Source organism: Anopheles moucheti, chromosome 2, assembly GCF_943734755.1.
Source record: "Anopheles moucheti chromosome 2, idAnoMoucSN_F20_07, whole genome shotgun sequence".
Taxonomy (NCBI): domain Eukaryota; kingdom Metazoa; phylum Arthropoda; class Insecta; order Diptera; family Culicidae; genus Anopheles; species Anopheles moucheti.
In genome coordinates this window covers 46846486-46865377 of record NC_069140.1, presented here as the reverse complement: position 1 = coordinate 46865377, position 18892 = coordinate 46846486, and the positions used below count along the sequence as shown (strand labels likewise).

The window sequence follows — 18892 nt, the reverse complement described above, 5'->3', positions numbered from 1 at the left end:
ATTACTTAAGAATAATCATCTTTGAGCTAGTGAGGAGACCATATCATTCCGATAGGAATAAATTTTTGAGGAAAATGCTTGGAAAATCGATTCGTTGTTCACAAAGCCACGATGAGTTTAGAAGCGCTGGCGATCAGCTGTCAAAACGTCAACGTCAAAAAGCCGCGCACAAAAGTAAACAATCAGTTGTGATAAGAACGAGGGCTGTAATACACGTCTTTCTGAGTCTTTTCCTCGTGATATTTCGAAAGTTAGCTGCTGTTTTCCGTTGAAAAATGACTCTCGAAGCCATCAAGTACAAAGCTGGCCAACTACAAATACTCGACCAGCTACTGTTGCCCGGGGAATCGAAATACATTCCCATTACCGGCGTTAAGGATGGTTGGATCGCGATTCATAAGATGCAGGTAGGTTGGAACACATGGAAACCTGTTACTTTGGTACACGGTAAATCGTTTTTCGCTTTTCCGCACAGGTGAGAGGTGCACCAGCCATCGCCATCGTTGGTTGTTTATCGCTCGTGGTGGAGATTTACGATAAACAGTATGACACGAAGGCTGCGCTCGAGCAGGAAGTAAGCAAACATCTGCAATATCTCGTCACGTCACGACCGACGGCAGTCAACCTGAAGCTGGCAGCTGACGATGTGAAGTCACTGGTTGAAAGTTGTTTGGCCAACGAAACGGTGAATGTTGATGGGATGAAGCAGGAGTAAGTTGTTGTTTTTGCCGCAAAGTGATGAAAAATATTTTTCTAATTATTTTATGTGCTGTATGTTTATGCTTTTAGAGTTATCAAGTCGATTGAACACATGTTGGAGAAGGATATAAGTGATAATCGTGCCATCGGCGACAACGGTGCCAATGTTCTGTTGAAAGGAATAGATAGGCCATTGAAATTGCTAACTCACTGCAACACTGGATCGCTAGCAACCGCAGGGTAAGACTTAGGGTCTCTTCTATTTAACGGTTAATATTAAACTCACAAATTTCTAGTTACGGAACGGCTCTAGGCGTAATACGGAGTGTAAATGAAAGGAGCCTCCTAGGTCAGTTTGAAGAAAAAGATCAATGAAAGGAGGTAATAAGGTGTTGTTTGAATCTAACTCGTTTTAGAACACGTGTACTGTACTGAAACTCGACCGTACAACCAGGGTGCCCGTCTGACCGCTTATGAACTTGTGCACGATAAACTTCCAGCTACCCTAATCACAGACAACATGGTAGCCGCCCTGCTAAACACCCGTAAAATTGATGCCATCATCGTCGGTGCCGATCGTGTCGCGGCAAACGGTGATACGGCTAACAAAATTGGCACGTATCAGATGGCTGTGGTGGCAAAACATCACGGTGTACCATTTTACGTGGCTGCACCATTCACTTCGATCGATGTCGCTATTACGGATGGTTCGCACATTAAAATTGAGGAACGACCAGAACACGAGCTAACACACATCGGTGGGCAGAGGATTGCCGCGCCCGGGATTGGGTGCTGGAATCCGGCATTTGACGTTACGCCGGCCGAACTGATAACGGGCATTATCACCGAACGCGGTGTACTGAAACCGAGTGAATTGGCTGAAAAGGTCAGACAAAAATGAATGAATCGATCGCGCGTTGCGGTTCAGTAACGTTATTAACGCAGGATGTGTTTTGTTCTTGTGTATGGGTACGGTAATCTAGCGTGAGAAAGATTTTACTAGAAATGCAAAGGTTTTGCGGGGAAAAGGGGCTAAAACGTTTAGAGACTAAGAAGGGGAAATTATGCTTCTTTTGCAACGTGATAACATATACCAGCACAACGGAAAAGGGTCAATACATAAATCACGTTGTACGTGATAAGTGGCTGCGTACGTTGACAGTTAGTTTTGCAATAGGCGGAGCTCGGAATATAAGGCTAACGAACCCTGTAAGCTGCCATGCAGAGTATGTGCTATTGTGATTGTAAACCAGGATTACTGTTTAGAAATGTCCTTGTCGAAGTGGGATGGATAGATGGGAAGTGCGTAGACAGACGTGTGGATTAGACTATAAGCGAGCTCTATGACGGTGTAAGGAATAGCACATTCATGGCAGTTATGCTATGAGATAGCTTGTTTTCTTTTAAAAACCATTCCGTTAATAGCCTCGCTTCTTATTGGAGAAATATAACCTGTATCAGCCCTACTGTTCAAGAATAAGGACCGCTAATCCCAGATTATTTGTCTATAGAGTTCTTGAAGAGGTTGAGATAGTACACACGTGGAAAAACTTATTGAGACTAGTCTCAGTCAATTTTTCCATTGATACACACATGGCATTATGTCTTTGTCTCGGATATAACATAGACATAGAGGTTCATTATTAGAAACAACACATTCCTAACGGTTATTTGCCTTTCTAGGCGCTCTTTACTAACTATTCACAACGCAGCACTAAACATGGCGTACTAATTGTGCAAGATAGCACATTCGTATGCAAGCAAGAATGGCTGCATACTACATCATCTGCAGCCCATCGAGCCACCGACTGGTACGGGTTTGTTTTCCAATTATCGTAACAATCGGTAAAGGCTTCTGTGCAACAGTTGAGAGATAAACTTGTGTGCTTAATTACCACGATACTGCATATGTCGATGCGCGTCATGCGATTCACCTGGTGTATGGCATTTCCTTATCGCACCCGTTATCGCCTGGGTTACCGAGTGTTCCGAAAAAAAGCCCTTCAACAACCTATTTGCCCTAAGCCGGCCTACACATACGAACCCGATGTGGAGGGAGGGGGGAGATTAGTGATGAACCGTGAAAGCCTGAAGATTTATGGAGTTGGTAACGGTTGTATTCTATTTAAATTAGATAAACAACTGAATTACACGCACATAGATGTGCCCGATAGAGGTGACACTTTGAGACTATCTAGAAATGTTTCTTTTTTTGGATAAAAAATGGATTCCTTATAATGCCCACTTTTGGAGATAAATTGTTGTCGTAACCCAAGCAAAAGTAGGGCCAAAGCATGTCCAATAAATGCCGCAGCTTCGTGGCAAGTTATACTGGAAGACGAAAGCAATCATATGATGGTTAGAAATTCTTGGGTACCATTAAGCCTCACGTGACGTTCTTATCGCCTGCGGAACACGACACACTAAGGGTTCGTCCGCGGAGGTGAAATAAGATATCGCTATCAGACATCAACGATTCAGAGATTGGCTCGTCACCGATGCGTAGACGCCGCAGATGCCGTGCAGCAGTGCTACGGAACAGTCGTGAAACTGCAATCGAAACAAGCAGGTGTTCATCCTTTCCGCGTGTGTCAGTGCTCCTAGCTCAGTCGGGTTTAAGTTTATTGTTAACGAAGAAGGAAGGTAACTTCCTCTGCTGAAGCCGCAACCATGGGCGCGATGTTTCGAAGCGAGGAGATGAGCATGGTCCAGCTGCTCATCCAACCGGAAGCTGCCTATCAATCGGTGGCTGAGCTGGGTGAACTGGGCATAGCTCAGTTCCGTGATGTGAGTAAACCGGCATACAAGCAACGCTCGGTTCAGACCACCAGATGAAACCGCATTCGCGACCGTGCTTGTTTTACAGCTGAACGCGGACATCAACATGTTCCAGCGGAAGTACACGAGCGAAATTCGACGCTGCGAGGAGATGGAGCGCAAGATCGGATACATTCGCCGTGAGATCGTGAAGGATTCGGTGACAATCCCGGACATGCCGGAAGAAATTCCGCGCACACCGAACTCACGTGAAATTATCGACCTCGAGGCGCAGCTCGAGAAGACGGAGAACGAGATTGTGGAGCTGTCGGAGAACAACCATGCACTGTTGCAGAACTTCATGGAACTGACCGAGCTGAAGCATGTGCTGGCGAAGACGCAGGTAGACACCAGGTGCATCTCGCGAATGTAAAACCTTTTCTTATGAACGACTTCCTTTTTTTCGATCCTCTCCTATTGCGCAGGTGTTCTTCTCGGACAAATCGAACGTCCAGAACCTGGAGGCTACCGGTGGTGAGGCAGCAAACGATGGCAAGCCGCTCGGATTTGTGGCCGGTGTCATTACACGCGAGCGAATCATCGGCTTCGAGCGCATGCTGTGGCGCGTATCACGTGGTAACATTTTCCTCCGTCAGGCCGCCCTGGACGAAGCGCTGGTTGATCCGAAAACGGTAAGTGACGCCGCGTGTTGTTGCCCGCGATACGGGCAGGTGATGGATTTTATCTCTGCCCACGTCGGAGACGTCAAAACGCTAGTTAGATCGAGTGGGGCCGTGTCTTGCCGTGTGTTTCACAAGCGTAACAACTTCCAAGCACTGGTCACATGGGGTTGTTGAGTTGTAACAGATAAGGTCACGAGGTGTAATGGCGCACCGTAAAGAAACGGTTTGCTAGCAATCAAGACTGATTAGTAAAATTTCGTGCAAACTGGTAAAACGCACAGTGTATGTTTAATGTTATAAAGTGAAAGTTACATAACATCGGCCAGACTTCCCATAGGTAATGAGGCATTTGGCCTCATTTTTGTTCCCCCGTACAACCTCTGTTCCGGGGCGCAGGCTATCGTCATATCTGTATTGACTCTGCATTACCATCTGTTTGCTAACTTTCCTTTTATCTTGACCATTCCGCAGGGTGATTCGGTTCACAAGATTGTGTTCGTTGCATTCTTCCAAGGCGAACAGCTCAAGTCGCGCGTGAAGAAGGTGTGCGCTGGGTAGGTAAAGCAACGCTTTCGGAACCGTCCGCGCGTGGATAGTTGATTCGCCGAGGTAACGGATGTCTTTCGATTTTTTGTTGTAGTTATCATGCCTCCCTGTATCCGTGCCCGAACGAGTACAACGAGCGCGAGGAGATGCTTCGTGGCGTTCGTACGCGCATCGAGGATCTTAAGATGGTGCTGGGACAAACGCAGGATCAGCGCCAGCGCGTTCTGCTAAACGTCGCCAAGGAACTGCCGAACTGGGAGATCATCGTGAAGAAGGTGAAAGCCATCTACCATACGCTGAACATGTTCAACGTGGACGTATCGAAGAAATGTCTGTTCGGAGAGGCCTGGGTGCCGACGGTCAGTCTGCAGGATGTAAAGACCGCTCTGGTGAATGGATCGGCTGCGGTTGGTAGCGCTGTACCGTCATTCTTAAACATCATCGAAACCAATGAGGATCCTCCGACGTACTATCGCACGAACAAGTTCACGCGTGGCTTCCAGAACCTGATCGAATCGTACGGTATCGCAACGTACCGTGAGGCGAATCCGGCCCTCTACACGATCATCACCTTCCCATTCCTGTTCGCGATCATGTTCGGGGATTTGGGTCACGGTATGATTCTGCTATTGCTCGGCCTGTGGATGGTGCTGTGGGAGAAGACACTCGACAAGAACAAGGAGGAAATCTGGCAGCTGTTCTTCGGCGGACGGTACATCATTCTGCTGATGGGTATCTTCTCCATGTACACCGGTTTCGTGTACAACGATCTCTTCTCCAAGGGTATGAACATCTTCGGATCGGGATGGAGCATCAATTACAACACCTCCACGGTGATGGAAAACAAGGAGCTGCAGCTGAATCCCACGACCGACTATTCGGAAACGGTGTACTGGTACGGGTTGGATCCGCTCTGGATGTTGGCCACCAACAAAATCATCTTCCTGAACTCCTTCAAGATGAAGCTGTCGATCATCTTCGGCGTGGTGCACATGATCTTCGGTGTCAGCATGAGCCTGGTCAACCACAATCATTTCCGCAGGAATATCAACGTCCTGCTGGAGTTTATCCCGCAAATGTTGTTCCTGGTGCTGCTGTTTGCCTATATGTGCTTCATGATGTTTTTCAAGTGGATCATGTACTCAGCCGTTACGGATGAAGACCATCTGAAGCCGGGATGCGCACCGTCCGTGCTGATTATGTTCATCAACATGATGCTGTTCAAGAGCCAGGAACCGCTCGACACCTGCAAGGAGTTCATGTTCGACGGTCAGGACACGCTGCAGGTGATCTTCATCGTGCTGGGACTCATTTGCATTCCGTGGTTGCTGCTGGCCAAACCGTTCTACATCATGTTCCAGCGGAAGAAGAAGGGCACCGACCATGGTTCGGAGGTGGCACATCAATCGTCATCGAACCACCATGACGATGAGCCGATGAGTGAGATTTTCATCCATCAGGCAATCCACACGATTGAGTACATCCTCAGTACCATCTCCCACACCGCATCGTACTTGCGTTTGTGGGCGTTGTCCCTTGCTCACGCCCGTAAGTTACCCGAGAACGCTGGAGGCCTAGTAAGAATGGTACACTTATTATTCTTTTCATTCTGCAGAATTATCGGAGGTGCTCTACAACATGGTGTTCACGATTGGGCTGTCAAATGATTCGTATGTTGGTGCCATCTTGATCTACCTGGTGTTTTGGCCCTGGTCCGTTCTGACCATTGGTATCCTGGTAGGCATGGAGGGTCTTTCTGCCTTTTTGCACACGCTTCGCTTGCACTGGTAAGAAGAGTTAATGTTGCTATAACTGGCTTCCCATATCAATAAGTAATTAACATCTTTCTGTTTTTTCCTTGACAGGGTCGAATTCATGAGCAAATTCTACGACGGTCTCGGCTATGCCTTCATGCCGTTCTCCTTCAAGGCTATGCTGGAGCAGGAAGAAGCCGAATAAACGACTAAACGAAGCCGTACGTAGATGCCACTATTGAAATAAACGATGGTATAGCAACATTTGGTGTTATAAATCAACCAAATATCACATTTGTTGCGCAAGTTCTCAATATATTTGCTAGAACTGGATCTAGGTTACCTTGCAGATATCTTCGACAACTTAACTCATGGTTATCTCTACGGAATTCAAAGTATCCCAGGGAGTATCCATAAAAAAGTCTAATATTCTTCTTCTTCGTCTTCTATTTTCCGAGGCAGGGATGTATCCTTCTATGTTGGGCAGACTTCCCACAAGGCTGACCACTCCTTTTTTTTGGCTTACGACTTAGTCTTTCGTGCTCTATATCTAAAGTCGAATATGGAACATAAAAAGCGTAGTATTAGAAACGTTTCATCGCTTTCGCTACCACAACAAGATATGCGATCGATATCAATGTACCGTGGGAGAATCGGTTTTAATGACCTTCGTGTTTGCTAACGGAGAGGAAACTGCATTCATAGTAATCAAGGTCGAAGCTGGATACAACTCCATGTATTAGAGAGCAAGTTGAAAAAACGACCCATCAATTAAACAGACCTGGAACAATGGAAACTGCATATTTTAAAATACAAGATTAGGTTTCTATACTGCTGGGGGAACATTCCCCATAAACGATGACATCCATAACGTTTTTTGAATCTTTACGCAATACCAGAGAAAGAGTCGTGTTGAGGATCACATTGCAACGGATGCTGACCGTCTGAGAACATAATTTACACCAATCGTTACATACATGTCATTAGCAGTTTCGTTGTCCCATGACTTGGATCCAATGCGTGAATAGTTTTCTTTTTCAAATGGGCCATCAGTAACCGACCTCATTTTGTGTTCACTGTTGTAACAGTTGTAATAGTTGAACTGTGCAAATAATTACCTGCGTGTATCTCTTTACGCAAGTGAACTAACATCGTGCTTGGTTTAGGTACAAATTTCAAAAGAAGTCGATTAAACGTTGTATGAAGCATCATTCAAAAATCAACATTAATATAACGTTTATAAGGGTGATAATGTGCGTTGGTCTTGGTGCAAAATAACAGTACCAAATGCTACTGTCTCACCTTATCCCAAGAGTCAATGTTTGCACGGCGAACTAGCAAACAGAGCTGAGTACCAGCACATGTTGCATCCCGCACCAGGCGTAGTACAACACAGTCGTACCACAAACCAAGCTACCATTAAACTCGACACACGCTCACGCGTACGACGTCTGCCACATACATTTTATTCCATGGTTGCAAGTGCGTGCACTACCACGACCGTACCCTGAAACCAAAAATGGCCCGATCAATCGAAATGGGCTGATGAAGCCGGCAAAGGGAAAAGGAAACGCACCTGCTGATCGCGGCGAGCAAAACCTCCACGTTTTCGACGCTCCCTGTACAAGCGCGTGACCTTCCGACCACGACGACGACAGCTACCGCACCCGCGATTCTGGTAATGTACGAGGTATGGACACCCGGTACGCGTTGCGTATGTGTCCGGGTAGCAAGGCATCATCGCGATCGCACACTACGGTTTAGGCGGTGTTGGTCGAACGCGCGAGTGATAACCGCGCACTCGCTTCGGTTGCATCCGTGTGCAACGTACTGTCGACTGGGTAGCGAGGAAGAGGCATTCTTCATCACATGATCGCGCATCAGCGCCGTGTCGTGTTGTTTGAGGTGCAAATTAGTGCGGATCTGCAAATAACCATTCCCAGCGGAAGGAGCGACATTTTGTTTCGTTGGGAGATTAATGGTTGAGCTGGCCCCGTCCAACGACAATCATCGCCTTCACGTGGTCCAGAGATCACCGATCAACAGCTTTGTGTGGTGTAAGTAAGCGTTATCGATACGGTTCGAAAGTAGCATAAAACGCGTGTGTGTGTACAAGAGGTTACATTGATACGCGACCGACCTCCGGGACCGTACCAGCGAATGTAAAATAGAACCCATTCTAGGGACCGCACACGCACAGAGCACCAAACAAAACAACAGCACCATCAGTTGGCCGTTGCAATTAGAACAGCACTGCTGCTGCTACTAGAGTAAGGCCACGATGACGCATACAATGGTGGGGAGAGCGCGTCGACCGATCGATCGTTGCTCGGAACGCGAAAGCACCCCGCCGCACAATCGCGCTCTCAGTCGTTCAGTGACACTCGACCGGAAGACAGCATTCACCCGATCTGCTAAGCGTTCCACGCTCGATCGGGCACCGTTTCCGTCCTTGAACTTTAAATATCGTGTTCAGCCAACCCTGCCAGGGTTATCAGGTTGCGAAGCGCACCGACAGACCCAGACGGCCAAGTGTTGCGAAGATTGGTGAAAGTAAGTGGTCGGGAGGGTGTAGAATCGAGCCTCGAGGCACTGTGGGGCTCAGATGCCGTGTCAGGTGATTGATTTTGTGCGAACGGGCTCTGTGGCATACGATCATGATCGCGCCGCGCATCACGTGATAGGCATCACGAGTTCTTTCCATACACACGCATTTGAGAGAAGCGGAGCGATCGTTGCCTAAACAGATGATTGTTAGCTTGAGTATCTTTTTGTGAAGTTGTTGAGATTAATTTGCGTTCAGCTCTCATTCGTTCTAATGGTGTGTTCTGTTTCTTGCAGCTTTAATCTAGTACACCAGCGCACCGCAGCAAGAACCGCCTAACCATGGCGATGATGTTCCGGAGCGAAGAGATGGCCCTGTGCCAAATGTTTATCCAGCCGGAGGCGGCCTACACGTCCGTGTCCGAGCTGGGAGAGACGGGTGCCGTCCAGTTCCGCGACGTGAGACACATCAACCGAACTACCCTGCCTGAACTTACTCCCCCTAACGCTTTGCTGCTTTTCGTTTCCCACAGTTGAACGCCGACGTGAATGCGTTCCAGCGGAAGTTTGTCAGCGAGGTGCGCCGTTGCGATGAGATGGAGCGTAAGCTGCGTTACGTTGAGGGCGAGGTGAAGAAGGACAGCGTGCAGATCCCGGAATGTTCGGTGGATGATTGGCCCCGGGCGCCGAACCCACGCGAAATCATCGATCTCGAAGCGCGCCTCGAGAAGACGGAGAACGAAATACTGGAACTGTCGCAGAACGCGGTCAACCTGAAGTCGAACTATCTCGAACTGACCGAGCTGAAGCATGTGCTGGAACGGACGCAGTCGTTCTTCTTCGAGCAGGAGGTGATCGTCAGTACGGACGCAGCCAAGAGCAACCTGATTGCGGAAGATCCGACCGCGGCCCAGAGCCGTGGGCGGTTGGGTTTTGTGGCCGGTGTGATCCAGCGCGAAAAGATGCCGGGCTTCGAGCGGATGCTGTGGCGTATCTCGCGCGGTAACATCTTTCTGCGCCAGGTCGAACTGGAGGACCCGTTGGAAGATCCGGCTACGGTAAGACAATCAAACACAACTGATCTGTTCTCCTTCAGCTGAGGTGTTAAGAGTTGCGACAAAAACAGTTGTGCGAAGTGGCCTGGGTAGCATGGCTGGTTAAAAAATAGAAGCTAACGCTATCTCTCTCACCGGTGTAGGGTAATGAAATTTTCAAAACCGTATTCGTGGCGTTCTTCCAAGGAGAGCAGCTGAAGGCGCGCATCAAGAAGGTATGCACCGGATACCATGTGTCGCTGTATCCGTGCCCGAGCTCCGGTTCCGAGCGTACCGAGATGGTGAAGGGCGTTTGCACGCGCCTCGAGGATCTGAAGATGGTGCTCAACCAAACGCAGGATCACCGTTCGATCGTCCTGGCTACCGTAGCGAAGGAACTGTTCAACTGGCGCATCATGGTCAAGAAGATGAAGGCGATCTACCATACGCTGAATCTGTTCAACATGGATGTGACGAAGAAGTGTCTCATTGGAGAGTGCTGGGTACCGGTGCCGGATTTACCCAAGGTCCAGAAGGCGCTCTCCGATGGGTCCGCTGCCGTAGGCAGCACCATCCCATCCTTCCTGAACGTGATCGATACGAACGAGGCGCCTCCGACGTACAACCGAACGAACAAGTTCACGCGCGGCTTCCAGAATCTGATCGATGCGTACGGTATCGCATCGTACCGTGAGGCAAATCCGGCCCTGTACACGATCATCACTTTTCCGTTCCTGTTCGGCATTATGTTCGGTGATCTTGGCCACGGCTTGATAATGGCACTGTTCGGTTTGTGGATGGTAACGGGCGAGAAGAAACTCGGTGCCAAGAAGTCGACCAACGAGATCTGGAACATTTTCTTCGGCGGACGCTATATTATACTGCTGATGGGACTGTTCTCCATGTACACCGGATTCGTGTACAACGACGTCTTCTCGAAGTCGATGAACATCTTCGGATCGGCCTGGAGCATCAACTACAACACCTCCACGGTGATGGGCAACAAGGATCTTACGTTGAATCCCGGTTCGACCGATTACGACACGGAAATCTACCCGGTCGGATTGGATCCCGTCTGGCAGCTGGCCACGAACAAGATTATCTTCTTGAACTCGTACAAAATGAAGCTGTCGATCATCTTCGGTGTGGTGCACATGATCTTCGGTGTGTGCATGAGCGTCGTCAACCATAACTTCTTCCGCAAGCGCATCAGCATCGTGCTGGAATTCCTGCCACAGATCATCTTCCTGGTGCTGCTGTTCGCGTACATGGTGTTCATGATGTTCATGAAGTGGATCGCCTATACCGCCAAAACCGATTACCAACCGCGCACGCCCGGCTGTGCCCCGTCCGTGCTGATTATGTTCATCAACATGATGCTGTTCAAGAACTCCGAACCATTCCACGGCTGTGACGAGTTTATGTTTGCCGGTCAGAATGAGCTGCAGCGTACGTTCGTCTTCATTTCGTTGCTTTGCATTCCCTGGATGCTGCTCGGCAAGCCATTCTATCTGATGTTCAAGCGCAAGAATGCATCACCGGTAGGTTGCACACATACGTTCTTCGACATAAGAGATAACATACGGTTTCTTTTCCTCGTGGTACTTTAGACACCCATTCCCAATAATGGAGACGTCCATCAGGGAGGTGAATCGAACCATAGCTCCAGCCCGAAACCACACGACTCGCACGAGGAAGAACCGATGGCTGAAATCTTCATCCATCAGGCAATCCACACGATTGAGTATGTGCTCAGTACAGTTTCGCATACCGCGTCCTATCTTCGCTTGTGGGCTCTTTCCCTTGCCCATGCTCGTAAGTATATCCTCCATTACTCCCATAAGAAATGTCTCTTTGCGGTACTTTTGCATAACGCTCTTTGCTATACCGTCAGAACTGTCCGAGGTACTGTGGAACATGGTGCTGTCGATGGGTCTTAAGCAAACGTCCTACAAAGGTGCCATCATGCTGTACTTAGTGTTTGGCGCCTGGTCCCTGTTTACACTTGCCATTCTTGTCATGATGGAAGGATTGTCCGCCTTCCTGCACACCCTGCGTTTGCACTGGTAGGACTTTTATCCATTGCACGCTGTACTTCTCGAACCAAACTAAGCTAATCTCGTTCCATCTCATTTGCAGGGTCGAGTTTATGAGCAAGTTTTACGAAGGTTTGGGCTATGGTTTCCAGCCATTCTCGTTCAAACAGATCATCGATAGTGATGAAGATTTTGAGTAATGGAGTGCTTTCCGTCCTGCATGTGTCTGCAAGAGTTGTCGAACCAACTGCACCTGCACATCCCAAATGACCTGCACCCTTGTAGTATTGGAGGGTATTTAAGGTCCGTGGTTCACGCTTCGAACCAGTCAAGCGTTACCAAACTGACCCATACCCTAAGCATCCGTAGCAGCAGTAGCAATAGTAGTATATGTGCAATCCTAAATGCAAATCCTATCTGCACGGTATTATTGCATACAAAACTGGTTACACTGTGTAGTGTGTTTTATTTCCCCCGATGACTGTGCGAGCAAGATCTGGTTGGATCGGGCTACGAGCAATCATTAGTGGATGCCACTAATAACATTCGAATCTACAATTAAAATTAAATGTTCAAATAATACCTTAAGCTGAGTATTATAATCGTGAAAACGCGACCGCGTGTGACAGTATCGAAAATTTAAACTGAATCCCTAATAACTACCCAAAAGCAGTTTGTTAAGTTAAGGTTGACTGTCACTTTTATTATTATTATTATTATTATTATTATTATTATTATACACGTATTACGATTACCTATGAATAATACAAAGGAAAAAGGAATGCAGGAGGAAGCGGCAATGTTTCCCTTGCAAGGAACTAAGTGTAACAAAACCCAAAAAATTGTCGATGCTAAGAACCGTCCGCAAGAAAGCATGGGACCGTGAATGTTCTTGCGCGGCAACCCACTTACGACAAAACAATGCGTAAGTGCATTTCACATTACTCGTCACAATATAATTTAAGTACAGATGATTCCTACAAACATCTATATCCTTTCGGGTCGCCTTCGTCTGTCTGACTAACCGTTACGTTACGAACATGGGGGGGTTTTTTTTGTTTGTACAACTATAAAATACGTTGAAATAAGGTAGCTGAAATTACCGAATTTCCATGAAAACTACTACAACACACCTTTACTGAACTGGTTCAGATCGTTCCATCTTCACTATGCGTATGCTTATATGATTTTACTTCGAGAAGAATGACTGTAAGTCTTGAGATTAACCGGCAGGCAGTCATTTGCACGGGGAAGGGAGTTTCGTATGCCGCCACACGCATCAACTGGAACGATCCGGTACGGATTATGCCAATGTTGATGGTGGTGCTGCTGCTGTTTGGCGGTCTTTCTGGTACGTCCACGTTCGACTACAGCTTCGATGAAGCTCTTAACGTTTCGCTATGAACTAGTGAGTGTGGGGATGAGTATCATTAGTTACGGACAGATAGGTTTCTTAGGTTTTTTGAGTTCAGTCTCTTCCTCGCCACCGCGACGGGACACCTCCGTGTACCGCTCGCCCTTGAACGAAACAATCTTATTGTCCCGATACCGGATCAGCTTCTTCGGTTCCACTTTCGGCGCAACCGGTTTATACTCTCGGTTGTCCTCCTTATCGACATACGAATATCTGATGGAAAAATGTAGAACGAAATTAATAGAAACGTTTTTGTCGAAAAACTCTAGTAACTGGTAGTACATACTTAGAGATGATACGATTTTTAAGCTCGTGTTCGTCCACCTGCTGGTGCGGTTTGCCCGCCTGCAACATATTGTTCGATGGGCCCTTCAAGCTTTGGCCCGCCTCTTGGCGATGGAGAAGAATTTGTGTCGCCCGATCGACATCACCATTTGCGATCAAAATGCAATGCTTCACCTAGCAAAAAGGGGGGCGAGATGGAAAATGGTAACTATTTGAAGGGCCTGTGTATGTCAACCATCTCTTTGTGACCTTTCTTACCTCGATGAATGAGCTGTCGGGAAACATTTCCTGCAGTATATCGCACTGTTCCGCAAATAGATCGTAATTGCATCCCTCGGTCGATCCACCATCACTATCGGACAGGCGGTGGGTACGTTTGTGCGAATCGTGGCCCACCCCTTCACGATCACTTTCCGACGAGTGACGTCCCCGTAGCTTCTCCTCCGGTATCATGTCCACCAAGGACAGGGAACTTTTGTGGTTGGGGGACAAAAATAACATTAAACATTAGCGTAGGCAAAATGCACCAGCAACATACGTTATACGAGCGGGTTTTACTTACTTCAGCGAAAGATTGTTCGATTCCGTCTTCGAGATCGGATTTTTGTTGGAGATTTGATTTTCTAGCTCGAATATCCAAGTGCACACCGTTTCCGGCTCAATGTTGGCAAAGTCATTAAAGTACGCCGACATCATTTCGATGAAACCTGTTTTAAAGAACGTTACAGAACGCGTATACAACACAGAATCCCACATCCTTTCGTTTCCGCCGACGGCAGGTGTGTTGCTTACCTTCAACATCGAAACACGGATCCTGGGAGGCTTCCTCGAGGATGGATATTACGTACGACAGGACGATCTCGTCCACAATGCTCAGGTCCGCTTTCGGTATGTGTTTACGGATAAAGTGAAAAAAGCTTTCCTTAACCACGTCATGGTGTTGCTCGATGTTGGTCATTTGGTTAAAATTCCTGCAAACAAACGGCACCAATCGAATACCCCAAGAAAACCGCACGGACGGGCAAACAAAAAGCAAGAAAGAAAAAAAAATGCCGATGAAACCTTCGCTGCATATGGACAGGAAAAAAATCGATAATCCTTACCGTCCTCCGGTTTTTAGTGCACTGGCGAACACAATTTGAATGTTCCGATACCCTTTACACACCGTGCCCGTGCTTAGAAGCCGCTTTATTCACGCTTAATTACACTCCTAAATTACAACCCTATTACACACCCGAAAAAAGGTAGAGATTTCCAGAACCACTTTGATGGCTACAGCAGATTCTGCAGATTTGTTATTTTTTTGTTAATCCCAAACATCCAAACAAAAGCAGTGCTGCCAGCGAGCGTTTGATGTCCGGGGAAAACACACACACAGCTTGACAGCGCCAGTGTGCCTGTGTGCGTGAAATGTCTTCGTCGTGCTGTCAGGCGAGCATAATTTTCAAACTGCACACAATCGACCAACAAGCGCTTTGTTGTTGGAAAATGCGACCGTTACAGCTAGGGGAGGGCGCGTACAGAACCTATTTTTCCATTGGTTATCAAACAACTCTTGCAACTTGCAAAAAATTTTAGCTTGCAGGTAATTCTAATAATTTATTTTCAGTTGAGTTTCGTAAGCTCCACGATATTTGGCGAACAAGAAAAAGATTGCATGTGCATTCGGGCCAGCTTGTCAAGATTACAATTTTCTGGCACAAGTTTTATTCGAATATATAATTGTATTATCGTAAATTATACATAATGTTGTAAAAACACAAACATCGTATTGTTTCTACACTACTACACCATTTATACTACCAAGGACAATAGCTGGTAAACACTAATTTTGAATCATACGTTTGCATGCGTTTTGTTCAACTTTGCCACCATCGGCAAGTTACGCCTAGATCGATCAAGTGTTCACCATCACTGGGAGTGGACTGGTCGTCCGAATAAAATAAGTAATAAAGGAAAGATGCTTGCACAAAGTTACAAACTAAAGCCGGTATCGGTTATCGGAAATGTTTAAAACTCCGTCTTGGCGCGCTTTGCTGGCGAGGTGAGAATAGAGTGCTGATTGGTATTTTCTATTAGGATCGGCTTCAATATACTCGTTTCTGACCGTTTGTACTCCGTCGCGATGGTGTTCAAATCGAGGTCTGCGTTCAACACCAACACCTTGTTTTTTTTTTTTTTTTTTTGAGGGAAGGGAGAAATAACACCAACCGGTCTCTCGGCATTATTGATAGAAGGAAAAGAAACAAAAGTAAAACGTGCTTACCGGAGCGGGACGTGGTGACGCGCCATGAATGAGCCAGTTTTCGTGCAGTTCGTGCAACTCCTTAAGGTACTCGAGCGGAACGCAGCTTTCTTCCGAACGGGCACGTTCCTTCATCCGTCCGTACACCACTTCGGGGCTCGTTTGAAGATACACTAGAATATAAGAACAGGGAAGCGCTTATTGTAAATGCAAATTCATACCAACACGGGTACACCGTGTTGCTACCCGTATCTTACCAATAAGGTCCGCCTGTATGTGGATATTGCAGCAGATAAAGTCATACCATTCTTGGAGCACATTGTACATGCCGCGATGCAACGAACCTGAGGCCAGCATACTCTCCACGAAGCAATTTCTATTCATGATAGTAGAGCAAATTAAAGTTATTGCAAAATACACACCACGCCTAATTGCAACTCATAATGATCATACCGCGCGCTGAACAATGACCGCTCCATTAGTTTGACCGATTTGTCCGTCTGGCAAGTATGCATGCCGAGCATCGTCAGTGTCACATACGTCTGGAATGGCATCGCCCAACGGTGGGGCTCCTTGTACATAAGATCCAGCAGATTGACGCCACCACAGTTGCGCCACTTCTCCACCGGTTCCGTCAGCAAGCAAATATCGTCAAACTTCTGGAAGTGGTTCAGGAACGTCGTCTTGCCGCTTCCAATGTTACCCTCCACGAACACCGTGAACGGCTTCTTTCCATTGGAACCCAACTTTTCACTCGCTATCGAAAACATGCTGTAAACGTTGCGTCCTGTGAACAGGGAGAAAAACCCAACACGACACGATCAGATTTCCACCGGATCGAAACACGCACGCCGCTTAAAATGTTGCATTCTTACTGAATAATGGATCCAAAAACTATACCAACAAATGGTAAACGACACAAATGAAATGGACAAATGTTACAAACAGACAAACACCACAGCAGGCTGAGTCAAAACTGGTAAAATTTCTTCGTCAGACTAGAACGAATGAACGCGTCAACAGGCAGGCTCACGCGAAGTGAAAGAAAACTCGGTTTTAAGCGCGAAAATTCAACCCCTTCTGGGCGTTTGTCAGTTTCCATGCGCCAGCTGCAATATCGCGCCAAAAACGGAACGTCACATGCGTAAACTGCACTCAATAATCTGGCTGCGCAAAATTGATCTCAACATTCGATTCGTTTACGAAAATACACGAGGATAATTTTATCTAGGGGAAAACAGGCTGCCACAGCGAAACAAAAGCACCGGCCGGAAAATTTTGAATGGAACGAGATTCGCTTTTTCCTACAAAAGTTTACAAACACGATCACGTTTACATACGCTAGCTCAAATACTTCAAATCGCGCCTACGTCGCACAAGGTGAAGACATATAAAGTCGCGGTTTGTTTCCAGAACAATTTGTAAACAAACGTATTTTATCGGGGAATATGATGAAGTATGGAATTCTTTACAATGTGGAAGGAATACCGATAGGTACAGAAACTTTAAAATAATTTTCACCTGTTACAATTTCATTATATGCAGCCACAAGAGCGACCCTTCCGAACGCGTTGGAAAGAATGGAACATATGATTTGTGCAAAGTCGTCACAGGTGCCAAATGGCGTTCAAATCAGCTCACAACTACGTGGTTAACTGCCAATGATACTGCCACACAAAAACTACAAGGGATAAATTTAGTGCAAAATCGTAATTAACATCATACTATGCTACAAAGGTTTAGTTAACATCGCTGTCCTAAACAACCGAGCCCCGGGAATGTACTTCGACTTCGCTTACCAAATTGACTGATCGGTCGTACTGCCGGTCGCAACATGAACAGCAGCGGTTGAACCAGCATTTTATGCGGCGAAAGTGTACAGGAAGTTTCATGTAATTCAAGGAGGCACGATAGTTTTTGCGGCAACCACACGGGAAAACTTTACGACGCACATTATAAACAAATCGAATGTCAACAAAGAGCAGCTGGGTGGCGCAAGATGAATATGTAAACGGTGTTCCAACTGATCTAGATCAATTTCTTGGCGGATGATCTAAAACATAAAAAGGGGATATAATTGATAAATGAACGCACCTTCCAATTGCTAGAGGATTATAAATAAATTATTAATTTATTCAGTATTCAGAACTGTCTGGAAAAATACTGAAATTCAATCCACAAATTTTGAAAATATTTTCAGTACACCCTGCCATATACACAACTTGGACTCATTTTGACAGTGGCATCAAACGTTCTCCGAACTTTGTTTTGGTGGGCTGTAGGAGAAGCTACAGAATTTGTTGCAGTTTGCTCTGAAACAGTGAATTTCCGCACGATGCCGAAGTATTACTGTGACTATTGTGACACCTACCTCACGCACGATTCGCCCAGCGTCCGGAAGACACACTGCACCGGCCGCAAGCACAAAGATAATGTGAAATTCTACTACCAGAAATGGATGGAGGAACAGGCGCAGCATCTCATCGATGCGACAACGGCAGCGTACAAAGCTGGCAAGATTGCCTCGAACCCGTTCACTACTGGGCCACCGAAACCAAACATTTCCATTCCGCCGCCGACGATGAACATGCCGCCCCGGCCAGGCATCATTCCCGGCATGCCGGCAGGCGCACCGCCCCTACTGATGGGACCGAACGGACCACTGCCGCCACCGATGATGGGAATGCGTCCTCCGCCGATGATGGTACCGACGATGGGTATGCCACCGATGGGATTAGGGATGCGACCCCCGGTAATGAGTACCGCACCGCCACAGCTTAACCAGAAAAGCTAAGCCTTGATTTATGGCCGTATTTACTACGTTCTTCTTCCGTAAGGTTTATTTGTGTATCATTAGAAAATACGAAAATATAACAAATATGTGTGCAGATAAGA

At 46.9% G+C, this 18892-nt stretch overlaps 6 protein-coding genes across 8 annotated transcripts; 4 read left to right on the top strand and 2 right to left on the bottom strand.

Moving 5' to 3' along the window:
* Positions 1–197: 197 nt before the first annotated feature.
* LOC128297616 (methylthioribose-1-phosphate isomerase) lies at positions 198–2156 on the top strand. The gene is made up of 5 exons (XM_053033294.1): positions 198–407; positions 476–711; positions 790–939; positions 996–1048; positions 1116–2156. Exons 1-5 carry the CDS (start codon positions 276–278, stop codon positions 1598–1600), a joined length of 1056 nt encoding a protein of 351 aa, XP_052889254.1. The 5' UTR covers positions 198–275; the 3' UTR covers positions 1601–2156.
* Positions 2157–3067: 911 nt separating this feature from the next.
* On the top strand, positions 3068–6695 carry LOC128299834 (V-type proton ATPase 116 kDa subunit a 1-like). The gene is made up of 7 exons (XM_053035948.1): positions 3068–3486; positions 3566–3859; positions 3942–4148; positions 4611–4693; positions 4780–6233; positions 6301–6472; positions 6551–6695. Exons 1-7 carry the CDS (start codon positions 3370–3372, stop codon positions 6642–6644), a joined length of 2421 nt encoding a protein of 806 aa, XP_052891908.1. The 5' UTR covers positions 3068–3369; the 3' UTR covers positions 6645–6695.
* A 1715-nt stretch (positions 6696–8410) lies between these two features.
* On the top strand, positions 8411–12292 carry LOC128299131 (V-type proton ATPase 116 kDa subunit a 1-like). Its single transcript, XM_053035000.1, has 7 exons — positions 8411–8496; positions 9281–9442; positions 9517–10041; positions 10182–11558; positions 11628–11832; positions 11912–12083; positions 12157–12292. Exons 2-7 carry the CDS (start codon positions 9326–9328, stop codon positions 12251–12253), a joined length of 2493 nt encoding a protein of 830 aa, XP_052890960.1. The 5' UTR covers positions 8411–8496; positions 9281–9325; the 3' UTR covers positions 12254–12292.
* Positions 12293–12581: 289 nt separating this feature from the next.
* LOC128299132 (CUE domain-containing protein 2) lies at positions 12582–15015 on the bottom strand. The gene is made up of 6 exons (XM_053035001.1): positions 14856–15015; positions 14545–14723; positions 14315–14459; positions 14011–14224; positions 13754–13926; positions 12582–13680 (listed from the first exon to the last, which is right to left on the bottom strand). Exons 2-6 carry the CDS (start codon positions 14708–14710, stop codon positions 13488–13490), a joined length of 891 nt encoding a protein of 296 aa, XP_052890961.1. The 5' UTR covers positions 14711–14723; positions 14856–15015; the 3' UTR covers positions 12582–13487.
* A 407-nt stretch (positions 15016–15422) lies between these two features.
* On the bottom strand, positions 15423–17928 carry LOC128297035 (deoxynucleoside kinase). Of its 3 annotated transcripts, none has more exons than XM_053032585.1 (5): positions 17797–17928; positions 16451–16784; positions 16255–16373; positions 16019–16170; positions 15423–15915 (listed from the first exon to the last, which is right to left on the bottom strand). In XM_053032585.1, exons 1-5 carry the CDS (start codon positions 17855–17857, stop codon positions 15763–15765), a joined length of 819 nt encoding a protein of 272 aa, XP_052888545.1. In that variant the 5' UTR covers positions 17858–17928; the 3' UTR covers positions 15423–15762. The 3 variants fall into 3 exon arrangements, with proteins under 3 accessions (XP_052888545.1, XP_052888548.1, XP_052888547.1); XM_053032588.1 differs by lacking the exon at positions 17797–17928 and adding an exon at positions 17031–17060; XM_053032587.1 differs by lacking the exon at positions 17797–17928 and adding an exon at positions 16873–17007.
* Positions 17929–18273: 345 nt separating this feature from the next.
* LOC128297818 (U1 small nuclear ribonucleoprotein C) lies at positions 18274–18890 on the top strand. The gene has a single exon (XM_053033519.1). It carries the CDS (start codon positions 18333–18335, stop codon positions 18789–18791), a length of 459 nt encoding a protein of 152 aa, XP_052889479.1. The 5' UTR covers positions 18274–18332; the 3' UTR covers positions 18792–18890.
* Positions 18891–18892: the final 2 nt, after the last annotated feature.

Bases quoted from the DNA above. Each gene is read 5' to 3' on its own strand.
- LOC128297616 (XM_053033294.1), top strand. From the start codon at position 276: ATGACTCTCGAAGCCATCAAGTACAAAGCTGGCCAACTACAAATACTC. The intron at 940-995 runs GTAAGACTTAGG...ACAAATTTCTAG, and splicing joins GGATCGCTAGCAACCGCAGG to TTACGGAACGGCTCTAGGCG. The intron at 1,049-1,115 runs GTCAGTTTGAAG...AACTCGTTTTAG, and splicing joins AAATGAAAGGAGCCTCCTAG to AACACGTGTACTGTACTGAA.
- LOC128299834 (XM_053035948.1), top strand. From the start codon at position 3,370: ATGGGCGCGATGTTTCGAAGCGAGGAGATGAGCATGGTCCAGCTGCTC. The intron at 4,149-4,610 runs GTAAGTGACGCC...ACCATTCCGCAG, and splicing joins CGCTGGTTGATCCGAAAACG to GGTGATTCGGTTCACAAGAT. The intron at 6,234-6,300 runs GTAAGTTACCCG...TTCATTCTGCAG, and splicing joins GTTGTCCCTTGCTCACGCCC to AATTATCGGAGGTGCTCTAC.
- LOC128299131 (XM_053035000.1), top strand. From the start codon at position 9,326: ATGGCGATGATGTTCCGGAGCGAAGAGATGGCCCTGTGCCAAATGTTT. The intron at 9,443-9,516 runs GTGAGACACATC...CGTTTCCCACAG, and splicing joins GTGCCGTCCAGTTCCGCGAC to TTGAACGCCGACGTGAATGC. The intron at 12,084-12,156 runs GTAGGACTTTTA...TCTCATTTGCAG, and splicing joins CACACCCTGCGTTTGCACTG to GGTCGAGTTTATGAGCAAGT.
- LOC128299132 (XM_053035001.1), bottom strand. From the start codon at position 14,710: ATGACCAACATCGAGCAACACCATGACGTGGTTAAGGAAAGCTTTTTT. The intron at 14,225-14,314 runs GTAAGTAAAACC...CAACCACAAAAG, and splicing joins TCGAACAATCTTTCGCTGAA to TTCCCTGTCCTTGGTGGACA. The intron at 13,681-13,753 runs GTATGTACTACC...TTTTTCCATCAG, and splicing joins AAAAATCGTATCATCTCTAA to ATATTCGTATGTCGATAAGG.
- LOC128297035 (XM_053032585.1), bottom strand. From the start codon at position 17,857: ATGCTGGTTCAACCGCTGCTGTTCATGTTGCGACCGGCAGTACGACCG. The intron at 16,785-17,796 runs GTAAGCGAAGTC...CCCTGTTCACAG, and splicing joins ACGACCGATCAGTCAATTTG to GACGCAACGTTTACAGCATG. The intron at 15,916-16,018 runs GTAAGCACGTTT...AAAAAAAACAAG, and splicing joins CGTCACCACGTCCCGCTCCG to GTGTTGGTGTTGAACGCAGA.
- LOC128297818 (XM_053033519.1), top strand. From the start codon at position 18,333: ATGCCGAAGTATTACTGTGACTATTGTGACACCTACCTCACGCACGAT.